We start from the raw sequence: 23,838 nt of genomic DNA, 5'->3' as shown, positions 1-23,838 counted from the left end.
CTGCCTCAGCCTCCCAAAGTGCTGGGATTACAGATGTGAGACACCATACCTGGCCCAAAGGTATTTTTGAGTAGAAGATAATTGGTTAGAATTAGAAAGGGACGGCAGAACAAGAAGGATGTCTAAAACACTGCGAGTCTGCTACCTTTGACAGCCAGTTGCTGTACAAGATGGGCCGGCTCATTGCCTTCTCTCTGTCGATGTTAGGAAAGTGCTTCAGAGCAACCGTGTCGATGTTCTCGTCAGTCCAGCGCCTCTCCTCATCCTCCACGAGTCTGTGGGGAGAGCAGCATGTGCATTTGGGTAACTACAAGGCCACGGTGAAGAAGCACCATGTTTGTGGGTGCTGTGGGCTCTTCCAAAGGATGCAGTCTTTATCACACATCTTCCTTTACTATGCATGGACAAACCTAAGAAGCTGAACTCATGACAGCTTAGGCAACCTGAAATTTTATTTCCTTTATTTATTTACTTTACTTACTTACTTACTTACAGAGTCTCACTCTGTTGCCCAGGCTGAAGCGCAGTGGTGTGATCTTGGCTCAATGCAACCTCTGCCTCCCAGGTTCAAGCGATTCTCCTGCCTCAGCCTCCTGAGTAGCTGGGATTACAGGTGTGTGCCACACCATGCCCAGCTAATTTTTATATTTTTAGTAGAGATGGGGTTTCACCATGCTAGTCTCGAGCTGTAATCCCAGCACTCTGGGGGGGCAGAGGCAAGCAGATCACTTTAAGTCAGCAGTCCGAGACTAGTCTGGCCAATGTGGTGAAACCCTGTTTCTACTAAAAATATAAAAATCTGTCTCAAAAAAAAAAAAAAAAAAAAAGGGAACTGTGATGTGTGTAGTTTTAGAGGTGTAAGACTTACTTACTACAAGGCAAGCAGGTGAGACTGTGATTGCCCGGCTGTGTGAGGACCTTTTGAGAAGCTGACTGTAAGATCTCCTATGCAGGCTACCAGGTGAGGGTCCAGTGAAGGCAGGTATATACTTACTTACTGAAGCCAATATGAATTTGTAAGCACAACTGCTGTTGCTACATTTGAATTTAAACAAAATTCTCTGTGGTATTAGAAATCTGTGAAAATTATATTGTGGGAGACAGGGTCTTGCTCTGTCACTCAGGCTGGAATGCAGTGGCACAATCATGGCTCACTGTAGCTGCAGCTTCCCAGGCTCACTTGACCTTCCTGTCTCAGCCTCCCGAGTAGCTGGGACTACAGGTACATGCCACAACACCTGGCTAATTTTTAATTTTTTTTTTAGAGATGGGGGTTTCACTATATTGGTCAGGCTGGCCTTGAACTCCTGGGCTCAATGATCCTCCTGCCTTGGCCTCCCAAAGTGCTGGGATTATAGAAGTGAACCACTATGCCCAGCCCATGTTTTTTTAATTGAAAAGGGGAGAGTGAAGGTAGTTGACACAGCAACAACAACCAAAGACCGTTTAAACAGCAGCAGAACTCCAACAAGAAATAAAAACAGGGCTGCCACGGCCAACACGCTCTGTACTCTGCCTTGCCTGCTCATCTCTTACAGTGGCTCTCAGTAATGTGCCCAGTATTACCCAAGAACCCCAAGCAGTCGGGTTTGAAAGCCAGTGATTACAACTAGGCAGTATTCTGAGACTTCTTGTACAGTAATGATCAGAAAATCTGCAGGATGACACCTGGTCCAGAAGCACAGCTGCCCAACACTTAAGCATTTCTTAGTCTGGAGGGCACCATCTGCCAAGTCATCTTACTGGGATTCAAACCACAAAACCTACACAGTTGATGCTGATCAGTCATCTGTTAGCAATTTTTTCCCTTAAGTACTGGTCACTTAACTAGAAAAACTCAAAATTTACTAAACAAGAATTGATCCAAGTGGGCAACAGGTAAAAGAGAAAACCAGTGCCCCAGAGCTCCAGCTGAAAAGCCTCTGATGAGAACACAGGCTGAGAGTCAGGAAGAGGGATGGTGGTTATGGAGCATGTACTCTGGGCAGTTGTTGGGAGGCCTTTTAACTCAGCAGTGAACCCGTGCTCTGGGAAGGTTATCACAGGCAGCTGCTACCTTGTGTGGTCCCACCTGACAGTTTAAAAGATTTATTAAAGTGCCCTGTTTTTTGACTTCTATGGTGTATCTTTAAAAAAAAGTACCCTGTTCACGGCCACAAGGTTTATGAAAGTGACTTGCGTAAGCAGACAGTGGTGGCAGCTGGTGCATTCAGTGCACTGTGACTTTGTTACCCTGGGGCGACTGTGACCAGTGTCCAGACGGGAGGCTGCCCTGGCTGACACTGCTCCTTCCACCACTGGCACCACCTGGCTCTAACTTAAGCAGGCCACCCCTGCAAAGACCCCAGCTGGATCCTCGGCTTTCCTTACCTATCTTGGAAGAGACGCAGAGCTTCGTGTGCCCAAATCCGAATGAGGCCTTCAACAGGCAGGGTCTCCAGAGGTCTCAGCGCTTCGAAGATGCCTCTCACCCACCTAGTCATTTCACGGGGTGAATAGATATAGTGAGGTTGTGTATCCTGGGTGAATCTCTCCTATGGGAATGAGAAAAATGGAAGTTACATGTAAATATCTGAAGACACAGAGAAGTGGTCAAAAAGTAAAATGCGGCAAAACATGTTTAAAGAACCTAGACCTTGAAATATTTAAGAAGATAGCTGGACATGGTGGCAGGTGCCTGTAGTCCCAGCTACTAGGGAGGCTGAGGCAGGAGAATCGCTTGAACCCAGGAGGCAGAGCTTGCAGTGAGCCGAGACTGTGTCACTGCACTCCAGTGTGGGCAACAGAGCGCAACTCCGTCTCCAAATGAGTAAACAATGTTGGAACAACTGGATAACCGTCCAGAACAAAGTTAGATTCAAGCTGCTCACTTTATGATGAAATACATTCTATTTAATGATTTAAATATTTGAACAATGAAACTACAAAAAATCCTTCTGAAAATGCTTAAAATTAAAAGCAAATTAAATACTGGGAAAAAGCATCTGCCACCTATGACAAGCAAGCTGTCCCAAAGCATGAAGAGCGAGGGAGACACAGCAGGGCAGTCGGTGGCTCCCACTCATCCCCGCAGCCAGCGCTCCATGGGAGGCTCAACAGAGAAATGCAAATAGCAACGACGAGAGTCATTTCTCACCAAATGGGCAACGACATTTTTGTTAATGACTCTTTTTTAAATGTTGCAGAACACAGGGAAGCGGGTGCTGCTGGTGGGAGTGTAGCTGGTCCCACCATCTTGAGAGCAATCTGGCAGATACGCAGCCTTTATATACATTTAGAAACTGCATAGCCTCTATTCTCATCATATACACATACATACACATGTATAGGATAATGATTAAACATGGAAATGTCAGCAGTCTTAGTACCTGCATAGAAAAGTGACTTTGATGACAGACCTTGGAGAAAGTCTCTCGGCTCAATAACATCTCTGAGTAAAGTCCAATCTTTTTCAACAGAGTTCTCATTTTTTTTTTGAGATAGGGTCTCATACTCTATCACCCAGGCTGGTGCAGTGGCACAATCACGGCTCACTGTAAGCTCTGCCTCCAGGTTCAAGCAACTCTCCCACCTCAGCCTCCTGGGCAGCTGAGACTACAAGCATGCACAACTACGCCCACCTATTTTTCGTATTTTTTGTAGAGACAGGGTTTTGTCATGTTGTCCAGACTAGTCTCAAACTCCTGGGCTCAAAGGATCCACCCACTTCAGCCTCCCGAAATGCTGGGATTACAGATGTCAACCACCACACATGGCCAATAGAGTGCCTTCTTTATGAGAGGAAAACAATTTCTGGAAGAGCAAAGAAACGCTGCGTACCTGAGACATGGTGTAGAACTCCACCATGGCAGCAGTGAGCGGCTCCGCATACGTCCGCAGGGATGGAATGAGCCTCAGCATGGCGCGGTTGAAGGTGCCGTAGATCTGTGTGAGGGAGGCAGGGCCCGGGTAATCCACATACACGACAGGCACGTGACGCAGGAACCTGTGCACAGACAGCCCAGCTCAGCACCCCTCCCTGACAGCAGCTCCAGGGAAGGGGCAGTGTGCCAGTGGAGTCACCCTGTCCAGGGCCCTGTCTGGAGGTCGCTTCCTAACCCAGCTATGTAGACTTGACATCAGTGTTAGCTGAGATCACACACACACTGCTCAGGCTTGGGGTCTGACACATAACAGTCAATGGAAAACACTTGAAAAAGAAACCAGCAAAGATGAGAAAATAACCAAGGTTTATTTCAGCCTCATCTTGGCTCTACAGATGAGTCTGGAGCAGTTCATCACTACCAAGAGATCAATGCTTTCATTTTATTTAATTTTTTGAGATGAAGTCTCGCTCTGTCACCCAGGCTGGACTGCAGTGGCGCGATCTTGGCTCACTGCAAGCTCTGCCTCCCGGGTCCATGCCATTCTCCTGCCTCAGCTTCCCGAGTAGCTGGGACTACAGGCACCCTGCCACCACACCCGGCTCATTTTTTTGTATTTTTAGTAGAGACAGGGTTTCACCATGTTAGCCAGGATGGTCTCGATTTCCTGACCTCGTGATCCACCCACCTCCGCCTCCCAAAGTGCTGAGATTACACCAGGTGAGCCACCACACCTGGCCAATGCTTTTATTTTTAACATGTTTTCCTGGCATTACAGCACAGAGAAGTAACCCAAGAGGAGCCCACGATAAGCAGTATTGTTATCTTTATTCTCAAAACCAGGTTTTTGTGGCGCTGTGTTTATAGCGATCCTGGAGCTGTGTGTACAGCAATCCTGGAGCTGTGTGTGTGTGAAGCAGAGCAGTCTACCAAGGTGTTTTACCTGTGTGAGAGGGGCTTTCTTCCAGGGTCTGTGGGGGGATTACAAGCCCCAACAAACTGGATTCTCTCCAGCTTCACCCACGTTTGATCTGAGGTACGGTAAAAGCCTCCGTGCTCCACCATCTGAAGGAACGGACAGGTACTACATTAGGAGCAAAACGTGAACAAGAAACATTGTGGGGCAGGAAGGGCCTTGTGGATAGAAACAAACCTGTCTGATGAAGGATATGACCCTTTGGGTCCCATATTTATCCATATCTGGCAAGTTGATTTCATCACAGAACAACACCAGCCACTTTCCAAGTTGAACAGGAGCCAAAACAACCCCGTTAGGCGTGCGCCTGTACTCGCAGTAGTGATCAAAAGTCTTCAGAAGCAGCTCTGGTGTAGTAGCACTGGAGAAGTTGAGACCCACCACCTTTGGAGGGAAGACACAAAACCACACTATAAGACCAACCCCACGCTCAACACCAAAAGGTCTGGCGTCCACCTCCTGGCCTCTTTACCTCCATGTCAGGCAAGGCCCGGAGGGCGCTGAAGAGTGTCATGGTCTTGCCAGACCCGGGAGGGCCACACAAGACCAGGGGCTTGTGCTCGGCCAGCCAAGTGTACAACAGGGCTTCGTGGCGGACTGTGTCCAGTGTCGGCACGACGACGTCAGGGGCTGCCACCTTGTGTGTCTCCACTTCAATCTGAGGCACCTTGGCCTGCCACGGAGACCACTCTCCGCTGATGGACACCTACACACAGAGATGGAAGTGTGAGTCAGGCTGGAACCAAGGTGCCTCCTCACGAGGTTTGCTTACCTGAACACAAACTTGAGCTTTCAGAAAAAGGAAGGAATTGGTCAGGTTAATGTGCATTCTTTGCTAACACATGAAACTAAAAGGATATTAAAAATAAATAAATAAATAAATAAAAAAAGAAACTAAAAGGATAAAGTCCTTCTATGAAATGGAATACAATGAAAAGATGAACTCAAGGTCCATGGTCAGGTTGTTCCAGGATGAGTTAAATCAACACGGGCTGTAACAGCATGCTCACCTCATAATCAATAATGGGTATGTTGGGCGCAGTGGGCAGAGGGACGGTCGTGATTCTTCTGATGTATTCACCCAGCTCTGCTCTCATTTTTAGCCGGCTGTCTCCAGACAGGGACCAGAGTATGGCATAAACCAGATATCGCTATTAAAAGAGGAATTACACTTTGATTTTTATAAAATTTCAACAACAAAAGACAGACACTTACAGCAAAGTTAACAAAAAGACAGTGGTTCCCAGTTTTCTTGCATCACAGACACCCACTGCACCTTTCCTAGCCCCTCAGCGAAGGCTCTGCCCTTGCCTAGGAGAGAGCACATCCACACAGGTGCAGCATTTCAGAGGTCCTCAGACCTGTGGTCGGGCACAGTGGTGAGCTCTGTGAAGCCCCTGATGGCCCCTGACCTGAATGTAGCGCTCCAACTGCTCGATCTGCATGGGGAAGTCGGGATGGTTGGCGTTATACTGCGCCACGTTGCGGCAGGCCTGGTGCAGCATGGAGAAGAGCGAGCCCAGGCAGCGCAGGCGCGTTAGGTCCATGATGTGCTCCAGCTGGAAGGCGTGCTCTAGTGCCTTGGTGACCAGGCCATTGGACGTGAAGTACGGTTGCATGATCGTGGCTGCATCTCTTTGGATCTGGAAAGTGGAATGAGTGATACTTAACTATCTTTCAAAAGGCAGGCAGGCTTCATGGATTCTCACCTGGTTCCCGGAGAAGGTCATATGACCTGGGAACACTAATTCTGGATGAAGCCTCAGTGACCAATCCTCACTCCTTCACTCTGGCGGTTCTCAAAACCCTGCTTCCCAGGAACCCTGGTTTTCCCACTGAACATGGCAAAGAGCAGTCTTCCATCAATTTGTAGAGAAAAGTAAGGTAATGAAAAGAATTCGTTACATTTTCCCACACATGACTTTTAACATTTGTAGCTGCTACAGCTGGGCTTCCTTGTTTAAGCTGGCGGAAGACAACATTGATTACACAACACTTGGCTGGGTACAGAGACTCACGCCTGTAACCCCAGCACTCTGAGAGGCCAAGGCAGGTGGATTGCTTGAGCCCAGGAGTTCAAGACCAGCCTGGGCAACAGAGCGAGACCACATCTGAACATCCTAGCACCCTCGCGTCATGATGTGCGGGTCCCACCTGGGCGTACCTGCAGCATGGGGGAAGCGGCCTCCTCCCCCTCATCCTCTTTGCCCTTGCGCCGCCGCTGTGCCTCATCCTCCCCTTCATCCAGCGGGATGCTGCGTAGCCTGGCCAGGAAGTTGTTGAAGATCATGTCGGTGCTCAGCACATCCTCACTGAACCAGACCATGCCGCAGCGTGACACTGTGGCCAAGGTTGCGTATTTCAAGTCCTGTACCTCAAACATTATTCTCACCTTGAAAGAAAACATTTTAAGCAGATTTAATGACATAGGTTTAGAAGAAACCTGGACATTAAGATTCTTTCACCTATATACACACTGAATAGGTGACTTAAAACATAATTGTCCTATACAGAAAGTAGCCGGGCATGGTGGCGTGTGCCTGTAATTGCAGCTACATGAGAGGCTGAGGCAGGAGAATCACTTGAATCTGGGAGGTGGAGGTGGCAGTGAGCCAAGATCATGCCACTGCACTCCAGCCTGGGTGATAGCGAAAACCTGTCTCAAAAAAAATTTTTTTCTGCACTTACTAACAAAAACAAAAAACACCTACAGCTCACATCACTACAGTATTCACTATTCTCTCTACAGGAATCTGGGCAGGACAAGTGTATGTGGCAGGGAGAAGAGCAGGGCAGACCACCGTGTTTAAGGTTGCCCACTGTTCTTGAGGGCACAGAAGCAACAGCCCCTCCAAGGGTGATGTCAGTAGTGACTGCGTCCTGGGTACGCACCGGGCCTGGATCCCTCCAGTCTCACACAACCTGACCAGGCATGACCAGGCAGGCATGCTGTGTCTCCAGTGTTTTTTTTTTTGGAGACGGAGTTTCACTCCTGTTGCCCAGGCTTGAATGCAATGGTGTGATCTCGGCTCACTGCAACCTCCGCCTCCCAGGTTCAAGCGATTCTCCTGTCTCAGCCTCCTGAGTAGCTGGGATTACAGGCATACGCCACCACACCCAGCTAGTTTTTTGTCATTTTAGTAGAGACAGGGTTTCATCATGTTGGTCAGGCTGGTCTCAAACTCTTAACCACAGATGATCCACCTGCCTTGGCCTCCCAAAGTACTGGGATTACAGGCACGAACCACTGTGCCCGGCCTCACCTCCAGTTTAAAGATGGCGCAGGTGACTTGCTGGGGTCCCACGGCTAGTAAGTGGTTGAGATTCAAAGCAGTTGGTCAGACTCCAGAGTCTTAACCCTGGAGCTGTAACGAGATCAACCTCCTCTGACAACAGTTAGACTCTACTAGATCAGCTGCCAGAGTGGAACTTGAGTTGTCGGAGTAAGTGCACACTTTCAGACAGTGCTAAGAATCCATGGCTGGTTCCTGAAGCTGAGATAAATACCAACCCTAAGCCTTGTTGTTAAAGGCTCATAAGCTGATCAGGCCAGAAACCTCGCATCATCCTTGAATTGTTTCCCTCACACTCACGTCTAGTCCATCAGCAAATCCCATGCATGCTTTAAACTCCGACCACAATCAGCCACCTCTCAGCACCTTTGCTGCTGCCAGCTCGCCCCCTGTCCCTGAGGCCTGGAGGACCGAGGCAGCCTTCAACTGGCCTCCTGGCTTTCACCCTGCCCTCCTCATTCTCCAAACGGCAGCCAGACGGATCTTCGTGGACATACATCACGGAACATTGCTCCTGCCAGGCTGCTCCATGGATCCCAACTTGCCCAGTGTACAAACGCACACTCCCACGATGACCTCCAGGGCCCCTGACCTGGCTCGTTTCCTCTCTGGTCTTAGCCCTGACTTGTCCTCCCTAGTCCTCTCTGCTTTAGCTGACTGTCCCTTGCTGTCCTCATGCACACCGGCCCCCTGTCCCAGACCTGCTACTCCTGCTTGTGTGTTCCTTTGCCCAGAATACTTGGGAGCCTTGGGACCGACTCCCTCACTCTCCTAAGTGCCTGCTCAAACCACGTTCACAGGGAAGGCTTCACATTTTAACCTCCAGCCCCCACCAACACCTGACAGCTCACTTTCCATTTCTTTTTTTCTTTGCACCAATCACTATTCATTTTGTTTGTCCATTTTATGCATCACACATGAGCAAGGGCTTTTGTCTTCCGGCTTTTTTTTCTTTTCTGAGACAGAGTCTCGCTCTGTCACCCAGGATGGAGTGCAGTAGCGCAATCTTGGCTCACTGTAACCTCCACCTCCCAGGTTCAAGCGATTCTCCTGCCTCAGCCTCCCAAGTAGCTGGGACTACAAGCGCCTGCCACTATGCCTAGCTAATTTTTTGTATTTTTAGTAGAGACGGGGTTTCATTACGTTAGCCAGGATTGTCTCGATCTCCTGACCTCGTAATTCGCCTGCCTTGGCCTCCCAAAGCCCTGGGATTACAGGCGTGAGCTACCACGCCCGGTCTGTCTTCTTGCTTTCTTACTGCTGTATTTTCAGTATCTACAACAGGGTCTGACTCAGTGCAAATCTATACCGGGCCTGGCTGTGTTTATTGATCAGCAGGTGTTGTCAGGCACCTGCACCATGCACTCATTTCCCAAGGGACAGCCTAGAAAGCCCCATTCCAAATTTCTCATTTTCCCAACTCTTTAGATGTATAATAGCTTAAGAAACCCTAACGACAACCCCACCATACAAGGTTAACTGATAATCACAGAGTGTGCTTATTATTCCATAAATGATAGAAAGCCATTAATAAAACCTATTGTTTCTCACTAGCCATGGAAATGGAAAAAAAAAATCTAGCAGTTGAGATGCTGTCTTTGAAAATTACTTACACAATGATTGCTACTCCACGGAATCTGGGTCCATGACTCCAGATCTGCACTTAGCTAGCACATGAATTTTAGTTGGCCAAAAGGAATTATTCAGTTATGACATACAAAAGGCTACTTACATTGGGTGGAAGACTGAGGCGCTCTCCATTGGGGAGAGTTAGGAGCTTGTTGTCATCCAGCACTGAGTTCAAGTTCTCAACCCACTCTGGATCCACATCGCCATCGAAGACAATCCACTGGCGCTTCTGCAGCTCGCCTCTCACGCTGTCGATGATCCTGGTCGGGAAGGATTTTAAAACAGCTGCTGACTAAATCAAGACTTTTTTTTTTTTGAGACGGAGTCCTGCTTTGTTGCCCAGGCTGGAGTGCACAATCCCGGCTCACTGCAAGCTCCGCCCCCCCGGGTTCACGCCATTCTCCTGCCTCAGCCTCCCGAGTAGCTGGGACTACAGGCGCCCGCCACCACGCCCGGCTAATTTTTTTGTATTTTTAGTAGAGATGGGGTTTCACCATGTTAACCAGGATGGTCTCGATCTCCTGACCTCGTGATCCGCCCGCCTCGGCCTTCCAAAGTGTTGGGATTACAGGCGTGAGCCACCGCGCCCGGCCAATCAAAATTTCAACATTAGGCATGTTTACCTATGATGGTTTGAAGTGACCTTTAATTTGCTCAGACTTTGGTTGAAAATAATGTATACTCTGCTCTTGTGAGAGGAAAGCACACAGGGCCCACATCCAGGAGAACACAAACACAGATCAAAGACGACGTACTTTCTCAGCACGTGTGTGAAGAGCCCATCTGTCCATTCCCTGGTGTTGGGGTCCAGGGTTCCGTAGAGGTGGTCTTTGCTGATGGCCTTGGGGTCGATGATATGGGCCACACCTTCCACACCCTCAAGTCTCTCCAACGCCTTCAGCAGGACACGCCAGGCCATGCTCTTCCCACTTCCCGAGGGTCCCACCATCATCAGGCCATGATTGATCTGGGTGATCTGATAGAGCTGGAGAACCTGCAGGGCCCAACAGACCAGCACAGTGACCATCCCAGAGGAGGAATGGGGCCAGCTCCTCGCTCAGCCACCTCTTGTGAAAGTCAGCAAGAAACATTACGTGTGGATTTTTTTTTTTCTGAAACGGAGTCTCTCTGTCGCCCACACTAGAGTGCAGTGGTATGATCTCAGCTCACTGTAAGCTCCACCTCCCAGGTTCCAGTGATTCTCCTGCCTTACTCCCCCGAGTAGCTGGGATTACAAGCACCTATCTATGGATCCTTTTTTTTTTTTTTTGAGACGGAGTCTCGCTCTGTCACCCAGGCTGGAGTGCAGTGGCCGGATCTCGGCTCACTGCAAGCTCCGCCTCCCGGGTTTACGCCATTCTCCTGCCTCAGGCTCCTGAGTAGCTGGGACTACAGGCGCCCGCCACCTCACCCGGCTAGTTTTTTGTATTTTTTAGTAGAGACAGGGTTTCACCGTGTTAGCCAGGATGGTCTCGATCTCCTGACCTCGTGATCCGCCCATCTCGGCCTCCCACAGTGCTGGGATTATAGGTGTGAGCCACCGCGCCCGGCTATCTATGGATTCTTAAAGGCAAGTACTGAAACTCCTCAACTGGAGAGATGTTACATAGGCCACATCTAAAACAAACATTTCCAAACTGGCGAGTTCTTTAGTAAGTCAGGAAGGCTGGAGCCAGTGGGACAAGACACCAACGAGCAGCCTCAACAAGGACACATCAGATCCCGCCAAGGACAACAAGAGACTGAATGGATGAGCCACATGTTCAATCCCGTACAGCGTCTCTCAGGCTAAACACACACAGCTTGTGTAAACAATAAACTTTTTCTTTTTTTTTTTTTTTTTTTTTTGAGGCGGAGTCTCGCTCTGTCGCCCGGACTGGAGTGCAGTGGCCGGATCTCAGCTCACTGCAAGCTCCGCCTCCCGGGTTCACGCCATTCTCCTGCCTCAGCCTCCCGAGTAGCTGGGACTACAGGAGCCCGCCACCTCGCCCGGCTAGTATTTTTGTATTTTTAGTAGAGACGGGGTTTCACTGTGTTAGCCAGGATGGTCTCCATCTCCTGACCTTGTGATCCGCCCGTCTCGGCCTCCCAAAGTGCTGGGATTACAGGCTTGAGCCACCGCGCCCGGCCCTCTTTTTTTTTTTTTTAGAGACGGAGTCTTGCTTTGTCACCCAAACTGGAGTGCAGTGGCCGGATCTCGGCTCACTGCAAGCTCCGCCTTTTGGGTTTACGCCATTCTCCTGCCTCAGCCTCCCGAGTAGCTGGGACTACAGGCCCGCCACCTCGCCCGGCTAGTTTTTTGTATTTTTTAGTAGAGACGGGGTTTCACCGGGTTAGCCAGGATGGTCTTGATCTCCTGACCTTGTGATCCGCCCGTCTCGGCCTCCCAAAGTGCTGGGATTACAGGCTTGAGCCACCGCGCCCGGCCTAATAAACTTTTTCTTAAATGAATCACATAGAGTAAGGAAAGAAGCCAATACAGAATGTAAACTACGTATTGATCAGCAATTTAGGCTGTTCATCTCTGGCACTAGAAAGTCTTGTAAGCAGAATTTTTACCACTATAAACAACTTTCCAAAATGGTCATGCACTTAACATTTTCAGAAATTGAACTGTATCGTGTAAAATTTTCAGGTTAAGTATTGTTTCCTCTTCATTTAAACAACAACAACAAAAAATTCGAATAGACCTTGGGCAAATCTTCATAGAGCATATGACGCACCTCCACAGCCTCTGTGGACAGTTTCCTCAAAGGGCCCACGGTTGTCATTACTGGACACTAAGGCCAGCAGGGTCTGTGAGGGCAGTGGTCAAGGAAACAATCCAAGTTACCTTTTCAACCCACATTCCACCAACTTCTTCTCCATCTCCATATGTCAAATACATCTCCTGACACACTTTCTTCAGCTCTTCTCGAAGGGCAGTCATCTCACCCCTGTGATACTGGACTCCAGGGAACACGTCCGACAGGAGGCTGAAGAGCAGCGGGATGTCCTCTGCCACCAGCTTCGGCACCATCGTCTCACAGACGCTCTGTATCAGAATCTACGGGGAGAGGGCTGGGCTGTGAGCGGTGGAGCACGGCTTAAGTGCCGCCCGCTGCATCCCCCGGAGGTGCGTGATCAGTAACTGTTGGTGAACCAAGGGTGCGACCACCACTCGCCCACATTCGTGCACTCAACTCACTGGGCCAACATTCCAGTCGATGCCAGTCATCCCAAGACATGTGAACCCCAACAAGAACCCACAAGTCATGGCTTAAATGTTAAAAAGGTAAATTTAAATAATGTATAAGGTTTGAATGATGAAAGCGTTTGTAGCGAACCTCTTGTTCAGGGAGATTTTCAGCAATTTCTCCTTCATCAACTGCTTCCCCTCGTTCCTCTTTCTCCCTCTTTATCTTCTGGATTCTCTCTCTCTTCACGTTGCCTGCGCTCACCAGCACACTCTTCAGAGCCCGGAGACCAAAGTCATAATGGCTTTGGGAAGAGAGCTGCTCATCGCATAGTCTAGATAAGAAAAAAAAAGGCTTTCTTTAAAAACAGTATACTTTAAACAATAATAGGGTCAAGTGTCAAGAAATCAGAGAGGGATATTTTGAAAGACGTACCATCATTACACATAAAAATTGTAAGGTTAAATGGGCACATTTATCACATGCAAGAAATACTGATTATTCTAGGCTACTTACTTAAAAAATGGGACGATTTTGTTGGCAAGCACTTCAGCAGTGCGGAAGCCCTGTGAGTACAGCATGACCTGGGCGATTAACTGCCGGTCGGGCTTGGTCATTGCCAGGCTCCGGAACAGCTTCTTCAAGTTGTCAGGAAGGTTAGACCGGCCCGCGTAGCCAGGATTCATGGTGATGAAGATGGCCATGTCCGGGCTCACCTTGACTTGTTTGTTCAGCAGCTCACAAGTAATGGGGGCAGAGGCTGAGAATGAGATGATAGTGTTAAGGCTAGAAATGTTAAAAAACAAACAAACAAAAAAACCCCATTCTAAAGTGTCTCTAAAACAACAGACAAAGCTCTCGTTCTCCCAGGGAGCTGGAGTAGAGGCTTCCTAGGGGGCTGCTCTCTGGCTTTCTTCAGGGACCACCAGCCACGCTCTCCCAGCCTGGGTGGACCCATTCCCATGCACCTCATGTGCACGTGTCCTAGGTCAAGCCACCAGAGGCAGAGACCACTATTTTATTTGGGCAACACAACACTGAGTGTCACAGAGAACTCGAGATAGAGATGCAGTCCACAAATGTGCAAAAATAAAAAGGAATAAATGCTGCGACACTGACTGGCTTAGATCATGGGAATTACCTGTTCCTGGCATCAACAAAATAAAAAGAACCCCAAACCTCCAAGCACCTCTGAGCCACTCTGGAACAAAGTGTATTCTCGCCTTAAGAGACCACTGATCACAACGGCAAGTGTTGTGCTTTCTTCCACACTCCTTTCGTTTTATTTAGGAGGTCTGGGGAGTTCTCCATAAGGCAAATTGTTATTATGCAATAAAGGGAAACATTAAAAACTACAGTGTATACCTAAGACAGAATTTCACACCTGCCCAATACCCAAATGTTTGCCTCCTTCAGCATCCCACCCTCCCTGACCCCACATGTTGGGACTTTGTGTTGAACTGGGAAGGGAAGTGGTCCCTGGGGCCTCTCTGACGGCTGCTCCTATCGTGATAAAGGGCTTGTTTCTAAAGACAGGTGGCAGAACACTGGCCAGTCAGGTGGCTGGGGAGGCTGGCTCTCTGACGATGTGGGAAGGAAGAGGGTGCACCGAGGGCCCACACCAGAGGACACACTCATCCCGTGGCAAAGGCCATGGAGGGAACACACAAGCTCTAAGGGAGCACAGGGGCATCTGCCTGGCTGAGGAAGGACTGCTCAGGTTTTCGGTTGTCCTGGGACATAGAAACCTCTATGCTGCTGCCCTAGAATGAGGACTGAAAGCTGTGATGCAGAACAGTCCTGGGTTTTTTTGGGGGAACAGTGTTGCTCTGTGGCCCAGGATGGAGTGCCGTGGCATGATCTCAGTTCACTACAATCTCTGTTTCCTGGGTTCAAGGGACTCTCCCTGCCTCAGCCTCCCGAGTAGCTGGGATTATAGGTGTACACCACCATGCCAGGCTAATTTTTATATTTTCAGTAGAGATGGGTTTCACCATGTTGGCCAGACTGGTCTTGAACTCCTGACCTCAAGTGATCTGCTTGCCTCAACCTCCCAAAGTGCTGGGATTACACACGTGAGCCACCACGCCTGGCCTGGGTTTCTTACCTTCCGCCTTTAACCACGGCTCACTATACTGCCTATAATAGTGAGTTCCTGTGAGCTAAATTCTTATTTCTAATCCAAGAGGTAAAAAATCAGCTCACAAGGGAATTTCCCTCTACATTCTCTAAGCAATCTTTGAAGAAGAGGTGTCTTACTCTTGTCGTAGTTGGGGCTGGAATGTTCGCGCAGTGCTTCCTGTATGCACTGCACCTGCTGGGACACAGCCGAGAGCATCCGCTCCTCCAGGCGGTTGAACTCGTCAAAGCAGCCCCAGGCACCCACCTGGCAAAGGCCCACAAAGATCCGGCCCATTGCCTGGAAAGGAGAGGAAGAAAGAAGCTAAAACCACCTGCTGTGCCCTAAATTGTCTCCCCCTCTCCCTTGCCACAAATGAGTATGTTGATGCCTTAACCCTAGTGGGTTTGTCTTTAGCAAAAGAGCATGTAAGGATGTAACTAAGGTTAAATGAGGCCATGAGGGGCGGGGCCGCTTATCCATGGGACTGGTGCCCCTATAAGAGGAAGAGGAACCAGAGCACTCTCCATGCTTGTATTCCGAGGAAAGGCCTTGTGGGGACAAAATAGCCATCTGCAAGCCAGGAAGAGGGCCCTCACTGGGAACTGAACCCCACTGGCACCTTGATCTTGGACTCCCCAGCCTCCAGAACTGTGAGGAAATACATTTCTATTGTTAAGCCACACAGCCTGTGCTGCTTGGATATGGTGGCCTGAGCAGACTCCCACACCACCTGCCTCAGTGCTGGCTTCATGGGGCTCAAATCCTGACTCTGACGATCTGTTTGGCCTTGGGCAAGTCACATCTTTTTGAAATGCATATCTCCCCATATTTGAAATGGGAATAATACTACCTACCTCCCATGGTGGTTATGAAGGATAAATTAGAGTCACACCTCAGGTGAGGGGCCCAGTGCCCACACACAGCAGTTACTTCATGAACAACTGCCATTATCATGACAGATGAAAAGTATATACCTTCTTTCCTTCTGTGCCAATAAAATCTCAATGACAAAGCTACTGTTTTTATTCTATCACTTTTTGTCGATTAAAGATAAAACCTCTTCCATAACATGTGCTTATTCCAAGACACAGGCACTACAAATGTCTTCAAAAAACTGACATTTTACAAAAATATTACACTGAAGATCTAACTTTGAAAACATGAAACTAAAGTCAACTTCAAAGCATGTATGCTGGACACCTCAAACACTTCAAAATAACACCTCTCGCTACTACAGGACTCAGGAGGCCATATAAACCATGCTGAGCTGCAACACAAATGGCTTTGACAGAGGTACGAGCTTGATATTCCCCAAATGATCCCCGCAGGGCATTAGATTTAAGGTGGATCCCATAAAGCGTCTCACCTGGAAATCAAAGGTTTCATCACAGTTGAAAACTAAAACAAACCGTCCAAGCTGATGGCCAAGAGCTTTGACAGACTCTGTTTTCCCAGTTCCAGCAGGTCCTGTTTAACGAAAAGCAACAGAATGCTTGAGTCCATTACCTAACTGAAAACATATCTTTAGCTTTAAAATAACTATAAAAAGCAACTCATTTAAAAAATCCAAGTAGTGGTCAGGTGCGGTGGCTCACGCCTGTAACCCCAGCACTTTGGGAGGCCGAGGCGGGCAGAATGCCTGAGGTCAGGAGTTCGAGACCAGTCTGGCTAACATGGTGAAACTCCATCTCTACTAAAAATATAAAAATTAGTTGGGCTTGGTGGTGGACGCCCATAGTCCCAGCTACTCGGGAGACTGAGGCAGGAGACAGTTTGAACCCAGGAGGTGGAGGTTGCAGTGAGCCAAGGTTGCACCAGTGTACTCCAGCCTGGGCGACAGAGCAAGACTCCGTCTCAAAAAAAAATCAAAGTAGTAATAAATGCAAACAAATTTAAGACTTTAGAATGTACACACCACATAATTAAGAAGTATATTCGGGCCGAGCGTGGTGGCTCACGCCTGTAATCCCAGCACTTTGGGAGGCCGAGGTGAGTGGGTCACCAGGTCAAGAGTTCGAGGCCAGCCTGGCCAACATGGTGAAACCCTGTCTCTACTAAAAATATAAAAATTAGCCTGGAGTGATGGCGCATGCCTATTATCCCAGCTACTCAGGAGACTGAGGCAGAAGAATGGCTTGAACCTGGAGGTGGAGTGTGCAGTGAGCCAAGATCACACCACTGTACTCCAGCCTGGGTGACACAGACTCCATCTCAAAAAAAAAAAAAAGAAGTACATTCAACCGGGCACGGTGGCTCAAGCCTGTAATCCCAGCACTTTGGGAGGCCGAGACGGGTGGATCACCGGGTCAGGAGATCGAGACCATCGTGGCCAACACAGTGAAACCCCGTCTCTAAAAAAAAAAAAAAAGTAGTACATTCAAATCATTAGCTTTATCTTCAAACACTTTAATACATGATTCCATCTGTCCAGATCTGTGGAAGAACTTACCAAATGGGGAACCCCCCAGCCTGGCCTCCAAGGCTTGTGTCATCGTCAAATAGCAGCGGTCAGTGAGGGGGGTCTGGACCAGTTTGTCCTGAACACCCAGGTACTCAAAGCCATAGTTAAATTTGGCATTTGCCATTTGAATTGACAACTGCTGTAACACATCAGTTTGCTTAGGGTCAAAGTAAAATCGCATCTGGCTGAGCCATTCAAAAGATTTGGCGTTGTCAATCTTGCTTTTGATCAAGGACCTTGTAACGTCTCTCTGGTGAACCAACTCTGTAATCTGAAGAAAGACAGTCACTTTAAAAGTTCATCTACACTAAAGCAATACAGTGCATTCTTTGGGCTTGTGGACTGTTAAACTGAAATTGAGGTTCTAGGTCCAGTAACAATGGCTTTCAGTAAATGTTCCCAAAGGCAAATTCACTTTCAGAGATGAGAGAAATGTTACTCATGAGATGGTATTACACAGAACCCAGAGCTGCAGCAAAAACAAAGAAACAGAAACACCTGGCTTTAAATATTTTAAAATTCTGCAACTATCCTAAAACATGATGGAAGACTAGCTTTCTGATGTCTGTCCTAAGAGTCTGCCATGTGCCACCATGGGGCTCAGAGCAGGCACTGCCCACGCCATGCAGCTTAGCACTGCTGTGGCCACCTCTCTGGGGAGATGACGGGAAAGAGCAAGAGATCCTGACCAAGATTGATCCCTTCCTCTCTACCGTGATGTCATGTAACCCCCGCATGCCCCTGAGATTACCTTTCAATAGGGACAGGGAGCCAAATGCCCACCCTCAGAGGATATCTGTACACCGTCCACTGTTCTCCTTGATACTATCTGAAACCTTTTTCAAGGATGATTTCGACTTAACTGCGTGGTCGAGGGTGTAAGAGTCTAACTGGTAAGGAAGGAGTCAGATGCGAGACTAACCAAGTGTTCTAGCTTCCGCCTTCGGAGTGGGGGCTGCTCCATGAGGACAGAGTCTGCTAACACATTGAGGGTGACCTCCACATTGCTCAGCACGGAGTGCAAAGGCGCGGCGTCTCCGCCTCCGCCCATGCTGCTCAGTGCGGTCTCCACGTTCTCAGACCAGGCTATCTGGGCTGACAAAACCACAAGCTGGGCCTGAAAGACACAGGAACAAGATCCCAAAAGATCATTTTAAGGATTGGGCCGCGTTTTCACCATGAGCCCACTCACTTCTACCATAGATTACCTGGTATTTATCAATCCAAGTGATGTAGGTGTTTGGGTCAATTGAAGTTGCTTTACCAAAAATCTCAACTTCCGTAACAGACTCAGCAAGCAGTTTGGCCAGGGTGACCCTCATCTCCTTCTCTACCAGCGTGAGCCACTCGTTGATTTTGGGATGCTCAGTAATTGACACAGGAGTTTTAAACAGAACCTGAAATAAGTGAAGAAATAAAATTAAAGTAACAATTTTAAATGAGGTGCGCAAAAATGTGAGAGAAGTTTTAAAAGTTACAAACAGAGGCCGGGCGCGGTGGCTCAAGCCTGTAATCCCAGCACTTTGGGAGGCCGAGACGGGCGGATCACGAGGTCAGGAGATCGAGACCATCCTGGCTAACATGGTGAAACCCCGTCTCTACTAAAAAAATACAAAAAACTAGCCAGGCGAGGTGGCGGGCGCCTGTAGTCCCAGCTACTCAGGAAGCTGAGGCAGGAGAATGGCGTAAACCTGGGAGACGGAGCTTGCAGTGAGCTGAGATCCGGCCACTGCACTCCAGCCTGGGTGGCAGAGCGAGACTCTGTCTCAAAAAAAAAAAAAAAAAAAAAAAAAGTTACAAACAGAAATTTACCTCCTCTCCTTCCCGAGATGAAATACCCAAAACAACAGAATTATCCTCGTTCAGGATGATGCTCGAAACTCCAGCAAACATCTTCTTGAAATGTTTCTGTAATTTAGCGACATTCTTGCTGTTTCCAATGATTTCAAGCAAATCTTCATCACCCACAAAATAGAATCTAAAATTAAAATAACACTCAAGTTGCTAAAATATGATATACACATATAAGGTGAATCAAGGCAAAATTTCAAACTGCAGGAAGGGAAAGAAGATGTGGCTGGTGGTGGCAATCTCCAGCCCAAATTCAATCACATCGAAATTTCTTCCAGTCCTTGGCAAAAGATACACACTTTCCTAACAAGATCTTGAAGTAAGAGGAATTCAATGAATGCAAATAATTTCATGTCATCTGCCTTAGTAAGTCATTTTATTAACTTTTTTTTTTTTTTTTGAGATGGAGTCTTGCTCTGTCACCCTGGCTGGAGTGCAGTGGCGCCATCTCGGCTCACTACAACCTCTGCCTCCCGGATTCAAGCGATTCTCCCGCCACGGCCTCCCGAGTACCTGGGATTACAGGCAGCCGCCATCATGCCTGGCTAACTTTTGTATTTTTGTAGAGACAGGGTTTCACCATGTTGTCCAGGCTGATCCTCAACTCCTGACCTCAGGTGATCTGCCCGCCTCGGCCTCCCAAAGTGCTGAAATTACAGGCGTGAGCCACCACGCCCAGCCTATTAACTAATTTTTTAAAAAATCTGTCCAATTCAGCCTAAGCATACTATTCTGAAAGGAAAAGATGCCACTCAGAAAACTGTCAGAGGCTGGGTGCGGTGGCTCATGCCTGTAATCCCAGCACTTTGGGAGGCCGAGGCGAGCAAATCACCTGAAGTCAGGAGTTCCAGTCAAGTCTGACCAACACGGCGAAACTCCATCTCTACTAAAAATACAAAAATTAGTTGGGTGTGGTGGTGGGCACCTGTAATCCCAGCTACTTAGGAAGCAGAGGCAAGAGAATTACTTGACCCTGGTAGGAGGAGGTTGCAGTGAGCTGAGATTGCACCATGCGCTCCATCCTGGGCGACAGAGCAAGACTCCATCTCAAAAAAAAAAAAAAGAAAAGAAAACTGCCCGAGATAAACACTGAGGAGATGCAATGCAAGCTGCCTTGGAGGGTAGATGATAGTTAAAAATTAAGGATTTAGGAAATCCAAGGTAGGACGATTTAAAAGATCCAAGGTAGGTACAATTAGTAATCACTGCATGACAGGGAAGGGAATGGTAATCATTATATGTATTATTGGCTAACAAAATCCTTGATGTGAAAACTAATAAACAGAGCCCCAGAAGGGAAAGAAGATAGCTGGAAAAATGCACAACTGAAATTCAGCTTGACTCCAGGCCAAGTCAAAGCAAGGATCTTACCTGGGGAAAGATGACCGCTCTCTTTCCAGATATTCTCCCAATGCTTTCTGGATCTTTCCTAGCAAGTCTGCCAATCTTTCCAGAGACCTCTGTACTCCCTGGATATTCAGAACATCCATAACAAGGGGAGACTTGGACACTTTTTTCATTAGAGCCAAAAACTCAGTGCTGATGCTACAAATGAAATTAAAACATGCGTCAGCCTTTGTGTAGAGTAGTTACCAGCTGCTGGCAAATTTGGCTCTCTGGCTGGAGGCCATACCTCTGAAACCGCTGGGTTTCCACTGGCAGCAGGTGCTTGATATCTGCACTGCCTGTGAAGATACCTTCCAGGTAGACCCACCGCCTCTGCACATCAATCCACACATCAAAGAGAGCCATGATCCTGTTCAGCTTATCTTCCCAGCTGAGTGCATCCTCTTCAAAAACCTGGTGGACAGACAAGAGGGCAGAGGTAAACTGCTAACCCTTTTACTCACAGATATGCCAAAACTCACTGAAAAATGTAGATCAGGATCTTACGAAGTAATCTCATTCACATTGTAAAAAACAAGTAGACGGGTGCGGGTGGCTCACACCTATAATCCCAGCACTTTGGGAGGCCGAGGCGGGTGGATCACTTGAGGTCAGGAGTTTGAGACTAGCCTGGCCAACATGGTGAAACCCTGTCTCGACTGAAAATATAAAAATTAGCCAGGTATGGTGGTGTGTAGCTGTAATCCCAGCTACTTGGGAGGCTGAGGCAGGAGAATCACTTCAACCCGCACGCAGAGGTTGCAGTGAGCCGAGATGGTGCCATTGCACTCCAGCCTGGGTGAGAGCGAGACTCTACCTCAAAAAAAAAAAAAAAAAAAAAAAGCAAGTAAACAAAAAAACAAGTATTGGCTGGCTGTGGTGACTCACGCCTGTAATCCTGGCACTTCAGGAGGCTGATGCAGGAGGACTGCTTAAGCCCATGAGTTTGAGACCAGCCTGGGCAATATAGTGAGATACTATCTCTACAAAAAATAAAAAGTTAGCCCAGCATGGTGGCATGTGCCTGTGGTCCCAACTACCTGGAGGCTGAGGTGGGAGGATCACTTGAGCCCAGGAAGTCAAGGCTGCAGCAGTGAGCTGTGTTCGTACCACTGCACTCCAGCGTGGAAGACAGAGTGAGACCCTGTCTCAAAAAATAAAATAAAAACCAGGTACCTAGTAACTATCAGTGAAAAGGTATTACAGTGAAAGTGTGGGAGACCACTGGTGGGGAGGGCGAGCTTCCTTCCCCAGCGACAGCACCTTGTAATATGGAGAGAGCTTCATGGCCGAGACGCTGTTGATGTGCTCTTTGACCTTGTTGAAGAGGTCATCCCAGCCGCGGATCAAGCGGCACTTGTTCTGATAGTTAACCAAGTCCAGTTCATAAGTATTCCACACTTCTCTTATCTGAATTCAAACCAGAAAGATGCATGTTATCAATATGCGGGCATCCACTAGTTGCACAAGGGACCAAGCACTATGAGAACCAAAAGGACCACAGATGACAAGGCTCCATTTTTACATAGCTCAGATCTATGTAACAGCCCGGAACAAAACGTAAAAGCAGCCGTTCAGTCTTATTACTTGCCTGCTTCAAAAATTCTTCCAAAGCCATCTCCCCTTGTGCCACAAGCAGTACATCCTTGACAATAGCTTCATTTTTCTGCAAGTCAACATCCCAGATTTGGCCAAGGGTTAGCTCAGAAACAACCCAATTAACATGAAGCCTTTTCATGAGCTGTTTCCAATGGCGGTCTTTAAGTGCTTCGGATTTCAGTTCAATCACCAGCATGTTTACCTGTGGAGAAAGTACACGAAGTGTCTGTGCAGGTGCGTTTCTGACGGACACTCATCACCATGCGACACTGGCCACCTACCTTCATGTAACCTTTCAGAAGCCTCTGAACAAACTCATAGGACGCATACTGTCGCAACCGGGCAGGGAAGCTTTTCAGCTGGTTCAGGAGAGCATCCAAATTTTGTCGAAGCTGTAGAGAGAAACATAAGATGCTATTTAGCTTGCCAGCATTTCTTTAAATGGTGAAATATTTCTTTAAAAAATGGCTTCAAAATAAGTTTTACAATATGTAAATGACGAATAATGTAAATGACATGCAGGACATTAAGTGACATCTTATGAACTCACAATACAAATACACGAACTTGGCTTGTCACGTTCCTAAATAAGGTCTGTAACTGTTAAAATAGACATACACAAACACCGATATGAGATATACCTTTCGAGGCTGTACTGAAACCCAGGGTTGCTCCTTCATCTGATCGATTTGCTCCCAAACCTTAGAAAGTTCTGACCAAACGCCTTTGAGGTCCTGTAATTCTTCTAAGGCCACCTGTGATTGACAGTAGTAAAGCAGTTGACTTTGGAAACAGAAATGGCCCCAGAACCTGGCAGGGCCCCGGAGATGAACAAAGTCAATGGCAGAGTCCGGGTAGGGAGCGGGACTCTCCACCCCTCCCCAATGGTTCATACCTGCACACGCTCTTCACTGCCACTGAGAAGCCCAGTATCTGTCAATTCCAGCGCCTCCTTGGCCTTTGCACACTTCTCTCTGTCGTCCTTCAGCCTACCAAACTTCCCTTCATATATGGTGAGAGCCTGAAGTGCCTCTTCTGGGCGAAGATTGCCCTGAAAGCAGAGCACAGAGAATTGGAGCACAACGTCTCAGGAGAGATGAGCATTTAGGCTTTAAGATGGCGCACGCAGTCTGCAGGGCTTCTGGACATTTCAGATTCTTTGCACACATCTTCATAAGGAAACATTCAACAAGATGTCCACTTTGGATGCGTGTACAGCAGTGAATTTAATTTTTACATCAATATTTTACATAAAATAGAATGGTGGAGCATCTCTTGATTTAGCCATTGTCTTCCTCAGTACTCTGGAAGGTGGGAGAAGAGGCAGCACAGACTCGGTCTCAAGTGCACATCCCCAGTGATACAAGAGGACAAAGCTCCGGGGCCTGCCAGCCATCTCCTCCCCAGAGAACACAGTTGTTACATCAGTCCCCCAGCTAAGAGAAGAATGAGAAATTGCCAGAAACAGACTCTACTTCAGCA

The 23,838-nt window shown here is 48.0% G+C and overlaps 1 protein-coding gene across 1 annotated transcript in view; it reads right to left on the bottom strand.

Moving 5' to 3' along the window:
- The window catches only part of DYNC1H1 (dynein cytoplasmic 1 heavy chain 1), a 91,494-nt gene that overhangs the window by 30,287 nt on the left and 37,369 nt on the right, over nucleotides 1–23,838 (bottom strand). Inside the window, 27 exon segments of the mRNA XM_010353636.2 lie at nucleotides 146–275; nucleotides 2,371–2,534; nucleotides 3,820–3,985; nucleotides 4,807–4,928; nucleotides 5,017–5,223; nucleotides 5,312–5,545; nucleotides 5,850–5,990; nucleotides 6,252–6,482; nucleotides 7,004–7,231; nucleotides 9,865–10,021; nucleotides 10,517–10,755; nucleotides 12,595–12,807; nucleotides 13,088–13,271; nucleotides 13,454–13,697; nucleotides 15,197–15,356; nucleotides 16,426–16,526; nucleotides 17,509–17,791; nucleotides 18,443–18,637; nucleotides 18,729–18,917; nucleotides 19,333–19,498; nucleotides 20,743–20,916; nucleotides 21,005–21,171; nucleotides 22,021–22,167; nucleotides 22,349–22,558; nucleotides 22,638–22,748; nucleotides 22,998–23,111; nucleotides 23,252–23,407. Of these exon segments, the coding sequence (XP_010351938.1) occupies nucleotides 146–275; nucleotides 2,371–2,534; nucleotides 3,820–3,985; nucleotides 4,807–4,928; nucleotides 5,017–5,223; nucleotides 5,312–5,545; nucleotides 5,850–5,990; nucleotides 6,252–6,482; nucleotides 7,004–7,231; nucleotides 9,865–10,021; nucleotides 10,517–10,755; nucleotides 12,595–12,807; nucleotides 13,088–13,271; nucleotides 13,454–13,697; nucleotides 15,197–15,356; nucleotides 16,426–16,526; nucleotides 17,509–17,791; nucleotides 18,443–18,637; nucleotides 18,729–18,917; nucleotides 19,333–19,498; nucleotides 20,743–20,916; nucleotides 21,005–21,171; nucleotides 22,021–22,167; nucleotides 22,349–22,558; nucleotides 22,638–22,748; nucleotides 22,998–23,111; nucleotides 23,252–23,407 (4,833 nt within the window).

Source organism: Rhinopithecus roxellana, chromosome 5 (assembly GCF_007565055.1).
Source record: "Rhinopithecus roxellana isolate Shanxi Qingling chromosome 5, ASM756505v1, whole genome shotgun sequence".
In the NCBI taxonomy this organism is placed as follows: domain Eukaryota; kingdom Metazoa; phylum Chordata; class Mammalia; order Primates; family Cercopithecidae; genus Rhinopithecus; species Rhinopithecus roxellana.
This window is presented reverse-complemented; position numbering and strand designations above follow the sequence as displayed.